General features: G+C 40.5%; 1 protein-coding gene across 3 annotated transcripts; it reads left to right on the forward strand.

Moving 5' to 3' along the window:
* Window positions 1-18,794, forward strand: elocb (elongin C paralog b). Of its 3 annotated transcripts, none has more exons than XM_059022215.1 (4): window positions 1-21; window positions 9,017-9,056; window positions 10,485-10,628; window positions 16,006-18,794. In XM_059022215.1, exons 2-4 carry the CDS (start codon window positions 9,053-9,055, stop codon window positions 16,194-16,196), a joined length of 339 nt encoding a protein of 112 aa, XP_058878198.1. In that variant the 5' UTR covers window positions 1-21; window positions 9,017-9,052; the 3' UTR covers window positions 16,197-18,794. The 3 variants fall into 3 exon arrangements, with proteins under 3 accessions (XP_058878198.1, XP_033856134.1, XP_033856135.1); XM_034000243.3 differs by lacking the exon at window positions 1-21 and adding an exon at window positions 815-926; XM_034000244.3 differs by lacking the exons at window positions 1-21; window positions 9,017-9,056 and adding an exon at window positions 816-926.
* Window positions 18,795-21,097: the final 2,303 nt, after the last annotated feature.

Here is a 21,097-nt window from a genome sequence, read left to right on the forward strand (position 1 = left end):
ACTAGCCCTTTTGTGCTACAGGTACATTAAATTACATCTTATAATAAAATAGTAAAGTGGTTGTGGAAACTGTTAATTATATTATGAAATGAAAACATTTTATGATATATTGTTAGCAAATTCATCTGATCGCATTGACGTCACATCGATGTAAAATAAATACGCGATATAATAAGAATGCATGTGTAAATAAGTGTACATTGTAGCATTGAAATAACAATTTGTACTATTCGTTTATTTTTTTATTTGCATTATTGGCTTATTGGTTTTTTATTATTATTTAAATGAAGGACAATAAAGTAATAAGAACCTTATAATTAATTTTATAATGCTTTACTAACATAAAAAAGCTTGCTGTACCAGATAGGACTGCGCATCATTTACACTCTACATTATTATTTTTTTTTTAATTAAACTAATGCAATGGGTTGCATCCCTCTAGTGTTCTAAATATGTAATACCCTGTGCTTCCCATTCACGACTGTCAAATAGTAATAGAATAGTGTACTGGTGCTGTACTGTACATTTTAGCAGGCTTGCAGTTTCCAGTCTCCACAAGTCTGTATAACCTCGTTGAACACTTATTAACTGCGCATATACTAGTATTCTGGACTGACATACAAAGCTTCTTGAGTAAAAAAAAAAAGGGGGAAAAAATAGCAGGTGGTGATATATACTTTTTTTAGTATAATGATTCCACTGTGAATGAAGAGGAATTCCAATATACAATGAACATTTTGATAATTTTAGGTAAATTTCATATTCATAAAATCAACCCCCCCCCCCCATTATATTTAGTAGAAGGATTCTTCTTTACTCTGCGCTCTTTGCTTTGGTGACCTACGGAAGTGATTACTCATGTAGCTAATCGACTTCCTGTAAGGGATAGACGGTTGTCAGAAATAAGTTACTGCATTGGTCTGGTGGTAAGGAATGATTATAACTTGTATTTATTATTATTATTATTATTATTATTATTATTATTATTATTATTATTATTATTATTATTATTATTGTTGTTGTTATTATTATTTTCTACAAATTAGATTGAAAAAAAGTTAATCTGAATTATGTATTCACAATGCATTTGCTGTAAATATTTGTGTAAATCTTAAACGGAGGTAAGAATCTGAGAGAATTTAAGCCCCAAGCTTCCCGAGACCGGGGCCTTGTTTCTTGCTGTGATGTGTTGTTACAACCCGTACTTATTATTTATTGGCTGTTCATACAATGTTTTACCGTGTTGCTCTGTACAGAATCCTAGTATATTTTGTTTAATCTACTGTACTGTACCTGCATGTTTCTTACATAGCACGATTTAAAGGGTAATGTCTTGAATTGATACTGGTCCTTAATGTAAGTTAAAATTATTTTGTAATTGCGTTACACAGTTATCGAAATTCAGATGATTAATAAGCGTGTTTTATATTTCCATAATACTGTATCTTACCATATCAAATAAATACGTTACGTAATCTGCCACTGTACTGTATGTATACACGTCGTATTAATTACCATGTTCTACCAGGTTTTGTTTGTTCCAGTTAAAATTTAAACGTGTTCTCAAAAAAAAAACCAAAAAAAAAAAAAAAAAACCTTCAAGCTAATTTTAGTAACATCTGCTGGCTTATGTTTATTTAAAATAACAGTTTAAATAAATTCCTCTCTTATAGGTAGTATGTTTGTATTCATAATTGGCAAAAAAAATAAATAAAGTAGTTTCAACAATTGTGAAACAGGGCCGGTGTCTTGGCAAATTCCCCATCCCTCTCCCAAAGTATATAAACAGATGTTATTAATACACGTCAAAACAACCAGCACAATTTTGGTGTGTCTGTATGAGACAAAATGAGTTCAAATTAGGTTCGGGCTCTTCAATATAATTTTACAAATATTAACCGAGGTACGCTTAAATACATATGCGTGTGTATGTCTATGTATTGTTTAATTATGATTATATATGTTAAACTATATATATATATAGATAGATAGATAGATAGATAGATATAGATATATATATATATATATATATATATATATATATATATATATATATATATATATATATATATACACACTGTAAAGGCTATGTAATTAATCATTTAATCACACGCAGATCAATGTAATCCAGAGATGATAAATAACAAAAGCAAGACAGTTTTCATAATCAGTAGTTCCTCGCTAAACCGGACATGTCTGGAGACACGTGTTGTCCGAGTTAAATATTATTATTATTTATTTCATAGCAGACGCCCTTATCCAGGGCGATTTACAATTGTTACAAGATATCACATTATCTTTACATACAATTACATTTATTTTTTATACATTATTTTTTTTACATACAGTTACCCATTTATACAATTGGGTTTGGAGAAATCTAGGTAAAGTACCTTGCTCAAGGGTACAGCCTATTTAAGGGCCGGTAACAAACTGCGCCAGGCAGCTGGCACACCAGCTGCCCAAAGGCAGCCGGTGAAAAGATTCAGTTTGGCACCCCCTAATCAAAAGGGGGGGCCAACAAAAACCGTCCATTAACTAACCCAGTTTTTTTTTTTTTCCAAAATTAAATGTTCAAAACAAAGGGGGGGAGGGGGGGTGGTACAGAGCACGCCACCCAGAGCCCACTGGTCGACAAAAGCCGTCATGTCGCCAGTGGACTCCGCGTCGGCGTACTCCAACGCCACCCGGGAACGAAGGAGGGCCCTGAACATGGCCCCACAGTCAAAGAGACCCTCCCTGGTGATCTTACGCTTCCTGGTCTTGTAGATGGTAAGTTTGCCAAGAGCCAGGAGCAGATTCACCAGGAGGTCTCTCTTCCTGCTGGAACCATGAACAGGGTGCCCGAAAATAAAAAGGGTGGGGGAAAAATGCAACAAGAGGTTCTTCAGGAACACAAAGAACGGCTGCAGCCTGGCGCAGAGGACGTAAATGTGGAACACTGACTCGGACTCACCGCAGAAAGGGCATGCGGGGTCCGAGTCGGTGAAGTGACGCAGGACCTCTCCTGACGCGAGCGCTCCGATAGCACCCTCCATCCCAGGTCCCCAGCACCAGGCACAAGGGGACTCTCGCCCTCCGGGGGTTGGAGGGGCTCCCGCCAAGCGGTGTCTCGGCAGGAGACGAGGGCGAGAAAGTGGAGGGTGTGGAGCGCCATCGCGTACAGGGTCCTCCTCGACACGGAACGAAGGGGGGTCGAGGAGAACTGCGAGATCCTGCTCAGGTGATTCTCGAGGGGAGGCTGAGGGGGAGCCCGATCCTTTGGTTTGATCAGCAGGAGCGGAGAGCCGGGGGTAAGGAGGGACGATGGCTCCCCGGTCCTGAGGACCCCCTCGAGATACCCGACAGAGTCTGGGTGCAAAGCTGCTTTGCACTCCCGGATCGCTCGGTGGGCCGTTCTGAGGGTCCCCCGAGTCGCCTGGCGACCAGCGACTCGGGAGTCAGCCACGCCGAGCATTGGTGATCCAGGAGATCCCAGACTCTGGTCACCTTGGCCGAGATCAACAGGCTCCGCACCGCGGGGGATTCCAACGCCTGCGCACCTAGATGGGGGTTGTGCAGCAGGGGCTCCAGAAGGAATTCCTCCCCCTCGGTCAGAACTGCGTCTCGGCCGATGTCGAACATGCTCCGGGTCTTGAGCAGGTCCCTGTAAAAGACCGGCAGCTCGGGGAGACGGATCCCCGGGAGGTCGAGCCAGAACAGCTGCCGGTCGTAGCCCAAGCGGTGCAGCTGGCGCAGGAAGAGGGAGGCCAGCGCGCACCACTGCGGGGCTGGGTCTGTGTACAGGTATCTCTGCAGGGTCTGGAGGCGGAAGGTGTGCACCTGAGTCCTGATGCACACCAACCCTTGTCCTCCCTCGGCCAGAGGGAGGCTCAGCACCCCCGCAGAGACCCAATGCTTTCCGGCCCAGAAGAAGTCCGTCAGCTTCCTCTGGACCCTGGCCATAAACTCAGGGGGCGGGCTCAGGACGGTGAGTCGATGCCAGAGCATCGACGCCACCAGTTGGTTGATGACCAGAGCCTTGCCCCTGAAGGAAAGCACTTTCAGCAGACCCCACCACGACCTCAGTCTCGCAGCAACCTTGTCCTCCAACTCCACCCAGTTGGCTGCGACCGAGGTCTCCGCGGGGCTCAGGTATTTGAAGCTGTCCGCGCTCCACTGGAACTGCTGGAGCGCGGCAGGGAGGGAGTCCACCCGCCAGGGGCCTACCAACAACCCGGAGCATTTGGTCCAGTTGATCTTGGCAGAGGACGCGGCAGAGTAAACGCTCTGGCAGCTCCGCATCCTCTCCAGATCGACCGGATCGGAGGCCACTAGGAGCACGTCGTCGGCGTAAGCCGACAGGACCACCCTCTTGTCCGGCGCGCCGAGCGCCATCCCCGTGAGCCTCCTGCGAAGGAGGCAGAGGAAGGGCTCGATGCACAGCGCGTACAGTTGTCCGGACAGGGGGCAGCCTTGACGTACTCCTCTCCTGAAGGCGAGGGGCGCGGTCAGGGACCAGTTCACCTTCAAAAGGCACTCGGCAGAGGCGTACAGCATTCGGAAGAGGCCGACGAACTTCGGCCCGAATCCGAATGCTCGCAGGGTTCCAAAGAGATACTCGTGATCCACCCGCTCGAACGCTTTCTTGGTCGAGAGACAAGAAGGTGACCGACCAACCGGTCCCCTTGCAGTAGTGCAGCAGGTCCCGAACCAGGAAGATGTTGTCGAAGATCGTCCGGTTCGGGAGTGTGTAGGACTGTCGGGGTGGATCACGTCTGCCACCACGGACTTGAGCCTCAGGGAGGCGGCCTTGGCCACGATTTTGTAGTCCGTGCACAACAGCGAGACCGGGTGCCAGTTCTTAAGGCAGCGGAGATCCCCCTTCTTGGGCAGCAGCGTGATCACCGCTCGCCTCATCGAAAGGGGCATCTCCCCGGTCTCGTAGGCTTCTCCTCCTCCCTCTCCTCCGGTTCTCCACTGCCCCCTTCGCGGTGGAGAAGCACAACACACTCACGTTGGTGGGTGAGCGCGTTGCGTCTTATTTTGATTTTAACCGACTCCCCCAGCGCTCCCCCCCCCCAAGGGACGCGGCGGGAGAGATCGGCGGAGGGACCCTCCGCCGATCGGGGGCGCAGATGGTCGGTCTCGTCGTCCCTGCTCTGGGTCCCTCCTTTGAGGTCTGAGGCACGGTCTCAGGCCCGTCCTCTTTCCTCGAAGGAAGGGGATCCACCCTCTCGGGTCCTTCCCCTCCCTCCCCTAGAGAAAGGGGATACACCCTTTCGGGTCCTTCCCCTTCCTCCGCATCAGTCACCGGGACCGCCTCGGGCGATGTTCCCCCCCCCCCCCCCCGACGGACGCGCAAGGGCCGGAGCCCTCGTCGACGCCGGAAAGGGAAGCCTGAGGTGGTTGTTCTTTCAGGGGCTCCTCCCGCGCCCCCTCGGTGACTGGAACCGGTCCCTCGGTGCTGGGTCGGGGACCGGTTTCTTGGCCCCGTTGCACTTCGGGGAGGGGATCTACCTCGAGGGTACCACCTTCTGCCCTCTCTGGTTCTTCCCCTCCCTTCCGCGCTCCGGAGACCAATGTAAGCGCGTGCTCCGCAGAGCCCACCGCTGCCTCAGGGGGTGTTTCCTTCTCCCCCTCCGCGGCAGCACGAGGGCCGAAACCCCCGTCGCCGCAAGAGAGGGAAGCCTGAGGCAGCTCTTGTTCTTCGGGGGGCTCTTCTCCCCCCTCCGACCCCTCGGCAGGGGTCGCCTGCATGGGCTCCGCGTTGTCTGCGGAGCACACGCCTGCCTCGGGAGCCCGAGGCAGCTCTTGTTCTGGGAGGGGTAGTTCTTCCTCCCCCTCCAGCCCCTCGGCGGGGGTCGCCTGCATGGGCTCCGCTGTATCCGCGGAGCCCATGCCTGCCTCGGGAGCTGTTTCCGCCGCCCCCTCCTAGGCAACACAGGTTTCCGGGGTCTGTTTCGTGACGGGGAGGGGGTCTGCCCGAAGGACTCCATCTGCCCTCGTGGGTTCCTCCCTCCCCTTTGGCCTCTCGGCGGGGGCCTCTTCCATGGGCTCCGCCGCTTCCGCGGAGCCCCGGACCGCCTCGGGGGATGGATCCTTCTCCCCCTCTGTGGCAGCGCGAGGGCCGGGGCCCTCGTTGCCGGTAGAGGAGGGACGCCGAGGCGGTCGCTTTGGTTTTTGGGGGCCGTCTTTCGCCCCCCCCTGGGGACCCCCACCGTGAGGCCGGTACGTGTGCACTTGCAAACAAAGCAAGTGTAGGAGAACAAAAGAAAAAAGTGTGTTTTAAAACAATAAATAAAAGTTTTTATCAACAAAAAAGGTGCCCTGCTGCTTTAGAAATAAAATTAAGTAAAAAGATTTGAAAATAAAAAGTTGAAAACACTGTTTTTTAAACTTTGAGCAGGAGCTCTCCTCACACAGGTCTGCTCTCGCTCAAGGGTACAGCAGCAGTGTCCCTCACCTGGGATTGAACCCACGACCCTCCGTTCAAGAGTCCAGCGCCCTAACCACTACTCCACACTGCTGCCCATATGTACAGTAGGCCTATACAAAAATCACATGAATACTGTCTGTAGTACATTTTCTTTTTTACTTTAGCCTACTGGCAACACAAAATATATCATGCTGCTGCTTTTTCTTTTTTTTTTTAACTGTAGCTACTTAGTAAACAATTAACAGAAAACAGCACACACTTGTCTTTAGACACAATCATTTAAAAATGTACATAGACGATTTGACAGTGTGCTTACTGGTTTTTTTTGTGTGTGTGCGTTCTCTGTTTTTGTAGTCTTTTTCTTGTTATTGATATTGAGATTTGTGTTTCTTTTTATTTGGAGGTTCCAGAGGTTGGCAGGTTTAATTTTTGATGGTTTAAAATCATATTATTATAATAGGCTGTAACAGGGCGAGCAGCCCTGTACGGATTTATTTATTTTTAGAAGGGGGTTTCCCCCCTCCGCCCCTGTATTATTTTGTTTGTTTTGTTTTATTTATTTATTATGTATGGAAGACGGCGAAGCACCGTGGGTTTTATTATTGTTTATTATTGTATTTATAGATGACGGCGTAGCCGAATGTTTGTTTGTTTTTGTATTAAGTAGCGTGGATGGGAAGCCCCATCCACACAGTAATTAGAAAGCTCGTGCAGAAGGTGGCCATCTCCCGAATTAATTAGGTGATTTAATTTGTTGCTATTCGGGAGATGGTCACCTGTATAAAAAGCCTGCAGCTCGCCAGCTCGTGTGTGGGGTGTATGAGAGAGTGGAGAGAGCGAGAGGAACTAGACAAAACGAAACTTAAATTAACTTAAATTAATAATAGACATAGGAACAGTGAAGGCAAACTGCCCAGCCTGACCTTTGTTTTATTTATATTTTGTGTTCGTGATTTGTTTTATTTAAAATATTTATTTTTTGCTCTGTGAGCAAGTTTCTTTTTGTTTAAACCTTTTGTTTTATATTTTGTATTTAAAAATAAAACGGCAAATGTCGCCTTTAACTGCAGTCCCTGGTGTCAGTTTCCCTTCCTGCTTCTGCCGCGACATAGGCGTTAAAGCGTTATGATACTAATTATGGTAACGAGGCTCGGCAAAACGTTAAATGAAAGTCTTGATTGTTGGAAAGTAAATTTGCCAATTTTATATAATGTCTTTTAATTGGCACATTTGTACAATTTGTATGTCGAGATCAGGCAATATCTTTCGTTTTTACAAAGACCTGGGGAGGAGGAAAACCATTTTTTAGTGTTACGTCATATCCGCTGTGATTGTTGCTAGGTGTTTCCAAACAAACAGGCGAGTCTACAGTAAAAGTAATTGGTGCGTTTTATTAGTAAAATTGCATAGTAAGAAGTCATTTTTTTAATGTAAATCAAATTATAGCTAGTAAACAGCAGTGTTTTGCGGCAGACTGCAACCACCATTCAGAAAGATACAACTGAAAAATGTAGTCCAAACACCCTTGTCATCTGTTACCCATATCTGTAAAACATTTAATTCAAGGATGAAAATAAGAAACCCATTTAATAGCAATTTGAGCCATTCCAGATTGTAAGGTAACCTTAATCATTGGCACAATTAAGCTTGTTACTAATTAATGTATCTATTCAGGTCTGTTCTTTGCAATAGACTATTGTAAATATGCTTCGCAAAAACAAGAATATCAATTTAACAACGGTTTTCCATGCAAAACACGTTAATAATATTACTTTCATTCAGGAGCAAGTTCTGGTCACCTCGTTACAAAAAGGATATTGCAACCATCTCTAAGGAAGTGTGTGTCAGCGACGAAAGCACTAAAGAGCCACATAGGGAGTGAGAAGAGGCGGGTCTAAGGGAACGGGGGGCGGCAAGCAGGAAAAGAGAAGAAAAAGGGGGGGAATCTGAAAAGTTTTAATGCACTGCACACATACAGTTTAGTTTAGTGTAGAGAAAACTAAACTTGTCTAGCCCTAAAGGCTGCTTGAGTAGGATAGTTGGCACAGACATAGTACATTTACTCATATGCAATTTAATTTCTGTCTGTGTGTGGGCCCCCTTCTGGCGTCGGGGCCCCGGGTGCTGACAGTGGCCCTGGTCTGAAAAGGCAATTATTTTTTTTCCACTATCAAAGCATTTTTTTTTAGAATGTGTTGGTTTTCTGTGATAGACAATAATCTATAGCTGTGTACGAGAATGTATGCAGTAAAACTGTACCGGCGGTCTACGTGGTTTACTTGCACAAACTTTACTATAGTCGGGTGTCATGATTCCAGGTGGAGAACAATCCGTATTTAAACCAAGTTTGCCTACTTCTTTAATTTGCAAATTACAAATGTATTCATTTTTATTCTTCTAAAATACAGCTGTGGTTGCAGATTAAAAATATAAATAAATTGGGGGGGGGGGGTTTACAAAGCATTTGTAAAGTTTATTTAAATTTACTGCTGCTGGTGCTGTTTTTAAAAAAGTCTGAAACCTATTCTAGTCTACAAATTCAGAGTAAGTACAAAAATCAATATAAACTCCTTAACATTCTTTTGTGTTTTATTGTAGGAGTAAAACAAAGCTAGCTGTTAATTAAAAGGAATAATGGGTAAGTAGCTTTTTATTAAGGCTGAGGCGATGCATCAGTTTATCGATGTATCGTTTTCACAGCTATCCATAGTCAAGCCTGTGCATCGTTTTTGTATAACGGGTTTAAGCAAAGGAAAGTATTTGTTTTTTATTAAATTTGGAATCGGCAATTATTTTTTGCATTAAGCGCAGAGCTTCTCTGCTCCCCTCAGGTCTGACTCACTGAATCTGCATGCGATTGAGCTCACCTTCTCCCCCCTGCCCCACCCCCTCTGAGTGTTTAGGGATGGGATTGCATCTGTGCAGGAGTCTTCAAAGTAACAGAGCAAGTTAAGAGCATTGTGCTAGAATTACAAATACTGTATCGGCTGAGGTACAATGCCTTCCGATGTTTGTCAATTATTTTCTAAAGTAAGACAGCAAGAAAGTAAAGTATTGTTTTGAATACTCTGGTAACACAACTCATTTGTGTGACCATGTAATGAGATGGCACCCTACAAAACTTCAAACAAAATCTGCATTTATTCATCTGAACTACCCCGGAGTAAAAATGAAGAAAAACAACCAAGATCATTCCAAAAGAAGTTGTATCTTTGGTCAGAAGTATTAAGCATCCTGGTAACGTCAGTCCCTAGTGAGCAGGTATTCAGTAATGCTGGGCTGATTGTAAGCAAGTGCCAGTAATCGCTTAAATGAAAACAAAATGTGGACACTATCATGTTCCTTAACACAATTAAAAATATAAGCCATGGACAACACTCTTGTTACTAAACTGCTGTGGAGAGTGATAACACTTTTCAAATGAGTTTTTTTCTCTTGATTGGTTGTTACTCTGACATGGATTTAAACTACTTTTTTGGGGGGGACTTTGTTTTGGCCCCCAACTCGTACAAATGAACAAGAATAACGGAAAACAAATAATGTAATGTATTTTTTTTATTACAATATGCATAAACAGATGTAATCAATTTAATATGCATACTAGTTTTTAAAACATTGCTAGCAATGTTACACAGTAATCCACAGCTCCACATGTATTACTACATTTTTTTATTGGGGGTGTGGTTAACCCTTCATAACGTCGATGAATCGATGCATCAGCTCCTTTGGAGAACGATATATTGATAGTGAAAAACTAGGCATCGCCCCAGCCTTTTTTTATATCAGGATCTTATGTAAATCTAATGCCATGTCATTTTTTTGGAAATGCATACCTTTACCGTAAAACATATTTTGAAGATCGACAAAAAAAAAAAAAGCAGATCTGCAATAATATTGACTTTTAGCAGAATTGCAGACTGATACTAAATCTTTAAAGACTCTAAATTTGCTGCTCCTACATTCAGCTCTTGGCTCCTATCCCTCACACACTAATTGCTATGTAATTGAACTTTTTCCAAGATAGTCAATTTAATAAAATCTGTTCCTTGTAAACATTTTTTTTTAGATGGGGAAGAAAAGGCTTATGGAGGCTGTGAAGGCCCAGACGCTATGTATGTAAAGCTGATTTCCTCAGATGGCCATGAATTTATCGTAAAGAGGGAGCATGCCTTGACTTCTGGAACCATCAAAGCCATGTTGAGTGGCCCTGGTAAGTGTCATGTTACAGGAGACAGTCAAAATCAGAAAATACAGAGAATAAAAAGATGGGGGGGGGGGGAGGAGGAAGGTTTCAAGTTGGCTAGTATTATAGAAAACCAGGTGCCTTTTAATATATAATTGGACATTAGCAGGAGTGTGTCAAGTGTTTATTTCACCAATTCAATAATCTGCTAATTATTTACTTAGTCCATTTCGTAAACCTTTTAACTACTAAAATATAACTCTAATGTACAAGTATTGATTGTGATATTTTACCTGCCTAATGTTTGTTGTAAATAAAATACTGTATCTCACCTGAACTCCACGCAGTCAAGGAAAATTGCTACAGAAGACTTCCTTTGCTCTTTTCATCCATCTGCTGTTACCAGCTTTCAGAATAGTTACCTCTGTTAACAGTTTCATTACTGAAATAAAAAAACAGAAACCACAGATTAAACCTGTGAATCAGGAAAAATACATTTGTAAGTTAGTTTAAAAAAAAAAAATAATTGTATCCAAATGTACAACTCATTTTTGACTCTCACAAAAAAACTTGTATGCGAAGCTCAGGCAGCCACAGCTTCCTGTGCATATTCTCAGCTGGACATGTACTGTTCCACGTTTTATTATTTATAAAATATAATAATTGTTTATTTTTATATCGGTTGTTTTTAATTGCAATCGCACTTTGCACCTTTTATTTTTTTATTCCTCCTTCTCAGCACTAGTTTAGTTCAGAGCATCAGCTGAACTCAGCCGGTCAGTGAGGCAGATATGCAGAATGTCACTCAAATCAGTCAACCTGAACAAAACAGAGCACGGTATTATAATACGCACTGATGTCTGCAATTACTAGGGGTGAGTCAGAATATCTGAATATTCTACGTTAACATTCGATTGCTTTGATAGAGGTTTGAATACTTAAAGTGTTTATACAAGAATTGTTTTTAAATGAATACATTATTTTTTTAAACAAATGGAAAAATGCACTGACTACACCCGGAGAACATTGTTTTGATGAGGGAGTTATGAGTGGTGATCAGCCAGTAAAACTGTCATCTCACTGGCCACTGTAGATATAAATGACAGGTAGGCGGGCACACTTCATTAGGTAGCTCTGCTATTGGCAGGCCAGTGAAGCAGTTGTTTCCGGTACTCTTGTTTCTGCTGTTGCGAGTCTAACAGCTACAATGGCAGCTTCGAAGAAGAGCAACGCTTGGAATTTTTTTGATAAATTAAATGAGATCACTGTGAAATGTAATCTCTGCAGCACAAGTTTGTCTTATCACAGATCAACGACTTCAATGCTTAATCACCTCAAATCCAAGCACCCTTCTGTTACTTCAGAAGAAAACACAGTATGTGAGAAACAAACGAGCATTGATTCTTTTGCTGTATTTTGTAGCAGTCGACGCTGTGAAGCATCTCTTGCAAAAATGATAGCTAAGGACATGCTTCCCATCAGTTTAGTGGAAGGTGACGGGTTTCAAGAACTCATGCAATTTGTGGAGCCAGAATATACAGTTCCGGTACATAAAACCATCATGGCTAGATTCGAGAAATTACATTCAGAATTTACTGCTGCTGTTAGCAATAATTTAGAAATTGCAGAAAAAGTTGCCATTACGACCAATTCCTGGACCGCATTGAATGCAGAGTCTTATATTACCATCACATGCCATTTTATTAGAGAGTGGAAGATGGAAAGTTTTATTTTGCAAACTCGCGCTATGGAAGAAAGGCATGCAGCAGAAAATCTAGTGGACGGGCTGAACACAGCTGCTGTGGCCTGGAATATAAAAGGCAAAATCACTGCCTGCGTTCACAACAATGCTGCTAATATTGTTTTAATAATATTAAAATAACTGCCTGCGTTCACAACAATGCTGCTAATATTGTTTTAATATTAAAATCACTGCCTGCGTTCACAACAATGCTGCTAATGTTGTTTTGGCAAACCATTCACTTCTTGAGTGGGAATCCAATCCATGCTTTGCACATACCCACCAACTGGCTATTAATGATGGCTTTAGAGTTTGCAGCGTAAGTCGGGTGGCTGGGGCGGCAAGCTGACTTGTATCACATTTCCACCATAGTACGGTTGCAACAAAAGCGTTAATTGAAACAGCAACAGCAAAGTCTAACAGAGCACCGTCTTAAGCAGTACTGTTGGACGCGATGGAATTCGATGAACGACATGTTTGAACACCTTCAGGAACAAAGGTGGGCAGTTGCAGCAGTGTTATCTGACAGAAGTTTTACCAAGCTGGGGGATCTGACAGGTGATAGTTGGTTAATTATCGAAGAGTTGCTGCTAGTATTACGTTGAATGAAATGTGCTGGAACTGCTCTGTGTGGTGAATCAGAGGTATCGATATCTATCGTGTACCCAGTTTGTGCCACCCTGCTGTCAAAACATCGTAACACTAGAACCGCCACGTGGGTCACCGAGACCATACATTTTTAAACTGCTTCGTTATTAAAATTAAAGACATACTATCGGATAGAACTGAAAAGTTTTATTCATCAACATATCTAACATTTGCATCGCAGAAACACTGTATTTAAATGGCAAATTAAACATAAAGGCTTTATTTTTTAAAATGAGCGCATATACAGCACAACATGAAAAAATGTAATAAAATATGCATTTCAAAAGAAACGGGTATGTACATATATATACCCGTGTACATGTGTAAACGGGTACATGTACACACAAAACTATAAAACCGAAATCATTGTTTCTAATACTACATAAAAAGAAAATAACACTACCTCCGCTGTAACGGCTGCATTGTACTCTATAGATGAGCGTACGCGTCTGCCAGCTGACTGAGCCTGCATCCAGGAGCCGTGTTGTAAACACAGATCCAGTTCCATTGAACACTATTGTGTAAACGCGTGTAAACTGGTACATACAAACCTGTAAAACCAGAATGTTGTTTTTTTTCTAATTGTAATATAAAAAAAGAATATATACCATACGTTTCATATTAGGCACATAAGTTGTTATCCTACCTGTCATTTCAGTTTGCTGTATGCATCTGAGTGCAGCTTGCCGTATTCCAATCAAAATGACTACTTTCAAGAGTAAATATTTCTTTCTGATATATTCCCAGTTGCATTTGTGAAACAAAACGAAGCATTGTTGTCTCCAGGTACATTGAAAAATAAGCAACTAGGCTTTCACTGAGTTTGCATCTTGACAAATCCACAATCATAGCAATCTCTGTCTTGTAGTCAGTCTACAAACAAAGAAAGGCTTGAAATAAAGAAATAAAAAAATAAAAAGTGTCCTAGGAGGAGGGGGCATGTATTGTTTGCTGCATTTACAAAAAAAATAGAATATCTTACGTTATTAAAAAAAAAAGACATGTATTGTAATGCATGGGTCACATTGACCCACGCGGCGGTTCTAGGTAGAACTGTTTATAACTTTATCATTTTTGCGATTCTGGTTATGAAACGCTTTCTGGAAATTTAATTAATATATTTAGGAAAAGTCAAAAACAGACATACACATACGATTTACAACGGAAGAGTAATTAACATTTTAAATCCAAAATGGGCCAAATTGACCTGCATGGCAGTTCTAGTGTTAAACAGGTGCCTCATGAATCAAATACAGTGACAGAGATAAAGCAGTATCTTTAAGCGGCATATGGAACCTGACAGTTTATATACAGCAGGAAAGGCACCACTTATCGCATCATTATTGGACCCTAGACACAAATACCTCAAGTTTGTTGATTTTCCAATTTGAATGGCCGTAAGGGAGAAACTGGACCAACTTGTTTCAAGTCTGCCAGACAGCAGTGATGACATCGAGGGAGGGGGATCACAGACATCTGTGGAAGTATCCAACACTGGTAAACTTTGTACGGAGTCTGACAAGCAGTTTGCTATGGCTACACTTTTTGGGGATGATTATTACACAGAGAAAGCATCGATGTAAACTGAACTCAAACTACATCCTTGAGCCATGTTTTTCGCCTGATCAAGACCCACTTGCATGATGAAGACTAAATGAAAATCTATACAGAAAATTAGCACGGTTAGCAAAAGCCAATCTTTGCATCCCAGCTACATCTGTACCAGCAGAGAGTTTTCTCAGCAGCGGGACTTATTGTTAATAGACTGCATTCTTGTCTTTCACCTGAATATGTGGACATGCTGTTTCTTTTTATACAAGAACTTGTAAAGTGAACATTCGAGCTAATATCACTTTTTTGTTACCAATTTTTGTAAAAAGTTAACTTTAGTTTGGATTTGATTGTTCAAATTATTCTGAAATCGGCAAGCAAGGTACGTGTCCGTTTTTATTTTATTTTTATAATGCAAATATTAGACATTTTTTGTTGTGCTTTGTTAGTAAGTACTTTGTTAGTTTATGTTGTGTGTTTTGGCACACAAGTTGCTGTAACGCAGTGGATAGAAAATAAGTTAGTTTTGAAGATCCTTTAAAAAAAGAAAAAAAAAATTCTGTTTTATAAAGTAAAAATACTTTGTGTGTTTAACTTCTTGTTTATTGTTTGTTATTATTTATTTCTTAGCAGACGCCGTTATCCAGTTCGACTTACACTTGTTACAAGATATCACATTATTTTTACATACAATTCCCCATTTATACAGTTGGCTGTTTTTTTTTACTGGAGCAATCTAGGTAAAGTACCTTGCTCAAGGGTACAGCAGCGGTGTCCCCCACCTGGGATTGAACCAACGACCCTCCGGTCAAGAGTCCAGAGCCCTAACCACTTGTTAACCCTTTGTATTTATTTAATGCATTTCTATAGGCATGGATGCTGCTAATAAGGAGTAGGCTTGTTATATGTAATTATTATTGTTTATTTATTTTAATTTAGAGGTCGATTATTCGAACATTAGATATTTGTGGCACTGGTGTATTTGAATGTCGTCTTATTCGAAATTCCCACCCCTACCAATTATTGTAATATATTTAGCCATGTTCCTGAAAATATGAACCTAGGATTTTCTTTTTTTCATACACTGTCCCTTCGTCCAATGCAATCGATCTCCACCCTGATTTCAGATCCTGCAGTTCGACTGAATTTGGTACTTTAGCTCTGGGTTTTATAGGAACTATCGTAGTGGCTGAGGAGATTGAGGTTTTCAGGTTAACAAAAATAAATCCAAGGAAATTGATTATATCACTGCCACACTGTTTCACTGATCTTTTTCACATATCCATTTGTTTGTTTGTAAACGATTCTCTGCTCTGTGCCCCTGGGATGCTGTATTTGTGTATTTAGCAAATATGTTTCTAGTTTGTTAACATTTTATGTGTAAAATATGTTAGATTTGTAAAACTCAGCTCTACAAACTGTGCATGGTGGTTTATTTTTTATTTTTATTTTTTTCTGTTACAGGTCAGTTTGCTGAAAATGAAACTAATGAAGTAAATTTCAGGGAGATCCCATCTCATGTCCTTTCCAAAGTGTGCATGTACTTTACCTACAAGGTCCGCTACACCAACAGCTCCACAGAGATCCCAGAATTCCCCATCGCACCTGAGATCGCACTGGAACTGCTGATGGCTGCTAACTTCTTAGATTGTTAAATGACTTAATAAATTATATTGCAAAAGTGTTTAGATTTTCTTTTCCTGTTTTGGTTTTGAATAGTATTTAATTGTATGCTATTGGAAGATTTTATATACAGTTGAATATGCGATAGAATGTCTGGGTGTAGGCAGTATAAAATCTGAAAGTTGCTTGTTTTGTTTGAATTTCTTTTATATTCTTTACTGTTATTTTTTTCACAGAACTGTGTTTATTCCACTATTTTGGCCTATATTGGATAACAACATAAAGGCTCACTTTATTATAAACTGATCTGGCTGTACCAGACTGTAGTAATTTGTAATGTTCCTACAAACCTTATATTGTATCAGTTTTGTGTATGTAAGCATGCATGAAGTAGAATCATTCATATAGACAACTTTTTTTTCTTGTAAATCTGTTTAATGTTTAACATTAAAGTCAGGAAAATTGATAATTTCATCAGTCCTAAAAATGCAGACCTTGAATATCCTCAAGACTGCATACTTTGTGCAGTTTTGTCTGTGTACTTTGAAAAGTATGAGTGTTTTTTAATGCTTTTGCCATACATTGTGGTGGATGAGGTTTCTATTTCTTGTATTTCATATAGATTATTATTTTATATTTTTATACGCAAAGGCTGCTGTGCTTTTTCAGGTATCATCATTAATAATTATTATTATACTGCCCATTATGTAGTTAAATTTTACCCGATGATGGTAGACATCTAATTTACCCCTCTTTTCCAAATTTTACAGTATTCTGAAACACTTGTATTTTATGCATTCCTAATTGTAAAATCTCTGCCTACATTTTTTTTCGTCATGAGGTAGTGTTATACAAAGGATGTGAACTGTTATGTGTTATTGATTACAGCATTTAAAGCCAAGAACAGCTGTGAATCGGACATGCTAATTGGTTGATGTAACTGGGGGGGGGGGGGGGGGGATGACCCCCTGTGTCTTCTGGTTTTCACTCCAACTGAGCTCTCAATCACTTAACTAAACCCTTAATTTAACAAATTTGTTTAATTAGACCTTTTTAATTGTTCTTGGCACTTAAACAGTTGCAGAGTTCAAGTTACTTGCAAAATGTTGTAGCTAACCTGAAATATGCAACTGTCCAAGAGCTGAAAACAAGTAAAAAGGTCTAATTAAGCAAATTACCAGTTCAATTAAGGGTATAGTTAAGTAATTGAGGGCTCGATTGGAAAGGAAAACCAGCAGACACAGGGTCCCCAGGACCAAGTTTGAAAAGCTCTGATGTAACTTATGTTTGCAGTTGCAGACAAAAGTATTGGCACCCTATGCTGCTTATACCATAATTGAAGGTAACAGATTAAAGAATGTAGTAAACTTGAACCACTTCTTAATGAAACAAAAAGCAAAATGCACAATTTCTAGTAATCTTTACCAAAGATTAAACAAACATATTTTATTTGAAGTATTCGTTAATGACAAAAGTATTGGCACCCCTGATTTAGTATTTCATGTGGCCTCTTTTTGCTTTTATTACAGCTTTCGGACGTTTATGATAACTTTTAACCAGTATGTTACATTCTTGGTGGTGAAATCTGGGCCCAGTCTGTATTACATATTTACTTCAGCTCAGACAGATTGGATACAGAATACTTGGCTACAGCATTTTTATTGAATTGAGAATTTTTATCTTTGTTTAATTAAAAGAATTCCATTTGACTTAGCCGATTGCTTTGGGTCGTTGTTGTGTTGGTATAAGTGTACTTTCTAGAATGTTTTGATAGATGGCTGCATTCATTTACTCTTCAATCACATGGGTCTCCAGTCCAGTTCCCATATCATGATTGAACCACCTCCATATTTAACTGCGGTACAAGGCTTTCTTCATTTGAAGGCTTTCCTGTTTTATTTTGTTTTTTATCCAAACACTGTGTCCCTTTTTGGGAAAAAGTTATATTTTAGTCTCATTGGACCATAAAATTGAGTTAAAGACTGCTTCTGATTCCTGTTCATATTTCTTGGCAAATTTTAGACAGTTCTATTTTATTTATTTTCTAAGTGGTTTGCAGTGAGGTCTACATGCATACAACTCTTCTGTGTACAGTTCTTTCGTGCACTATTATGCCTGATACTTCTAAAGCTTTCTAAGTCCTTGGCTGTTAATCTTGGATTTTTTTAGCTGCTCGGATGATTCTCTTACCTGCTGTACCCAAAATGTTCTTTAGACATCCATTTATTTCAAGTATTTCAGTTTAATTTGTTCTGTGGTACTTCTTGATTATTGCTGTGATTGTGGATTTTGGTATTCCATATTTCTTTGATATTGTTCTGTAGCCTTTTCCTTTGTTGTAGTTTGCTACGGGTGCTTTTCTCAAACGTAAATCCAGCTCCTTTTTCTCGACCATAATCAAAACATTTTTCTTCAACAGATGTTGGAAATAATTACCTATTTTTCTGGCTATTGCCTTTATAATGCAGCTTAATTATTGTGTAATGGGTTTTAATCAGTGAATATATTTAATTAGTGCTATAACATGTTTACAGACTTTTATTGTAAAGGTGCCAATACTTTTGTCATGAACAAATCTTTGAACTTGCTAAAGTGCTTTTTTTATATAAAGATTGTTTGTTATACTATCAGTGTGTATTTTGGTCTTTGTCCTATTAACTGGTGGCTAATGTTCACTAAATGCTTTTTTTCTTGAATTATCTTATATTAAGAGTAGCATGACAATACTTTTGTCTGACTGTATATCCTGGACTTAATTGTATCTTAAATTCATGGAATAATTAGGCCAAAAACAACCACTGATTGTTTTTTGTGCCCTAAAAAGCAACTGGTTAGGAGTATGGGAAAACAACAGCTGTGTCTGAAAAGCACAACGGTTTGTAGATAGCAAGCAAGGGAGTGTAGGGAGTTATGCAGCCTATTGTACGCCAACTAGTGGTTCCTGTACAATCTCGTCAGATAAGTTCTAGTCAACCATTTGTTTACAAATGTTCTTAATCGATGAACAATGACTTGACATAGATGAGATCAACACACAACTGGTCAACAGAAATAAGGCTCTCCAGTCTTTGTATGTGCATTTCAGGTTAATTTAACTACTGTAGCTCAAAGGGAGAGCACTTGTGGTTTCTGTGCTGAGTATAAAAGCAATTAGCCTTTGACTCCAATTAATGACATACATTAGAAAACGATTCAGTACTGTCAACCAAACAGTTTCCACTTCTAGCGGCTCTAATAGACGCTAGATGCCCGCTGGAACATCTCGGCACCAACCGTGAATCGAATTTAAAATCAATCTGCACAAGTGCTGGCTTTTTCTTTTTGACTTGCTGTAATTTTAAGCATAGTTTACATCTATTGGATAGTAAATACTAAACAAAGACACAATTGGTCCAAATTAATTTTATTAACCACCAGAACCAGCCAATCAATACTTTTGATCAACGAAAACAACCAATCCTGTACTTGCAACTGCTGATAGCCAATCACAGACTGTCAGCTCGACTGGAGCTCAAGACACTGCATTGTTCAACAACAACAAAGCGAGACGCGGACAGTTCAGTAATATCAAAGATATTCTATACCAAGATAGTCAACTCCAGTGATTCTCTGTGGGGACTTCCGTCACCCGCCACACAGAATTGTGGGATTTAGAGAGTTCTCCAGTGAAAATGTTCTATGGAGAGTCAATGGAGCTGTGTCAAATTTTGCTGTTTTGTAGATTTGCGATACGTTATTAAAATTTCTCAAATGTTTAAAGTAAATTTTGCTGTAGCCCAATATGTCTAGTGAAACGGCATAATCGGCAAATGTTCTCAGTGGCATAATCGAGTAGATAAACCATTGTAGAGATACCTTCTAAAAAGCAGCAAATAACCAAAGACAGAAAGTTACCAAATATAGTAATCTCAACCAGTTATCAAACATGTTTTTTTTGGAGGGGGGTTAAAACTTTTTCTAAGAAGTTTTGAGTCTTGCTGTAGTGTTGAATCACCCGTAGATGTCGACATTTCATTTAGCAAAAATGTAGGTTTATAGTTATAATAGTGTATAGTAGTGTTCTTCCATTACAATACTGGTCAGCTTCTCTTGAAGACCGCAAAACCTTGAGTAGGATTTACAAAAAGACGTCTCCTCCATCCATTGCCTCGCGCTCAGAAGCCCCTCCCTCGATGTCAGCCCCAAGTGCCAGTGCAGTGGCTGGCTGTTATGTGAATCCTCCCTCAGATGTGGGAAATCAGTCCGCTTTCAATTCCAAATGTTATTTAATCTCGAAATGTTATTATAGAAATGTTCAATTTAATGTTTACGGCAAATAAAAAAGTTAAAAAAAAAATGTCACAGTGAAACAGTCCTCAGGGACTATTTTTTCTCAGTGGAGGAATACATAATACATTTCTTATTTTTTCCGTAAAACTAGTTTGTGTAATTATTTTCAAGAAAAAAAATGTAGCCATTTTATAAGTGAAATAACTCACTCCAGGGTGTGCGGTAAGATAATTATTAGCGCACTTCCTGGGTGGTTGAAGGCATGAGGCCATAAGCCTCATAAGCCATAAGCCTCATGCCTCACAACGCACCCAGGGCGTGCGGTAATAATTGTCTTACCACACACCCTGTCGTGGGTTATTTCTTACTTCATATATAGATTCAGGAGAGAAAGGCTTTGGCTGAAGTAGAAACATAATGAGTTAGGAGGCATTTTAGAGTGGTATTTAATGAGAGATTGTATTGGTAGTTCAGACTGCATCCTACACTGACTGTAATTGCTCCGTTCATTCCTCAGGCAATGTCATGATTATAATAAATAGGGGTTTAAAGCCCTAACAAGTTAATAAAAAATAAAAATCGATGTACTAAATAAAAACTCATTGTTTTTCTCTTTTATATGTATGTCATGCTTGTTCTTTATTTAAAAAATGTTTGGGACTAT

Source organism: Acipenser ruthenus, chromosome 4, assembly GCF_902713425.1.
Source record: "Acipenser ruthenus chromosome 4, fAciRut3.2 maternal haplotype, whole genome shotgun sequence".
Classification (NCBI taxonomy): domain Eukaryota; kingdom Metazoa; phylum Chordata; class Actinopteri; order Acipenseriformes; family Acipenseridae; genus Acipenser; species Acipenser ruthenus.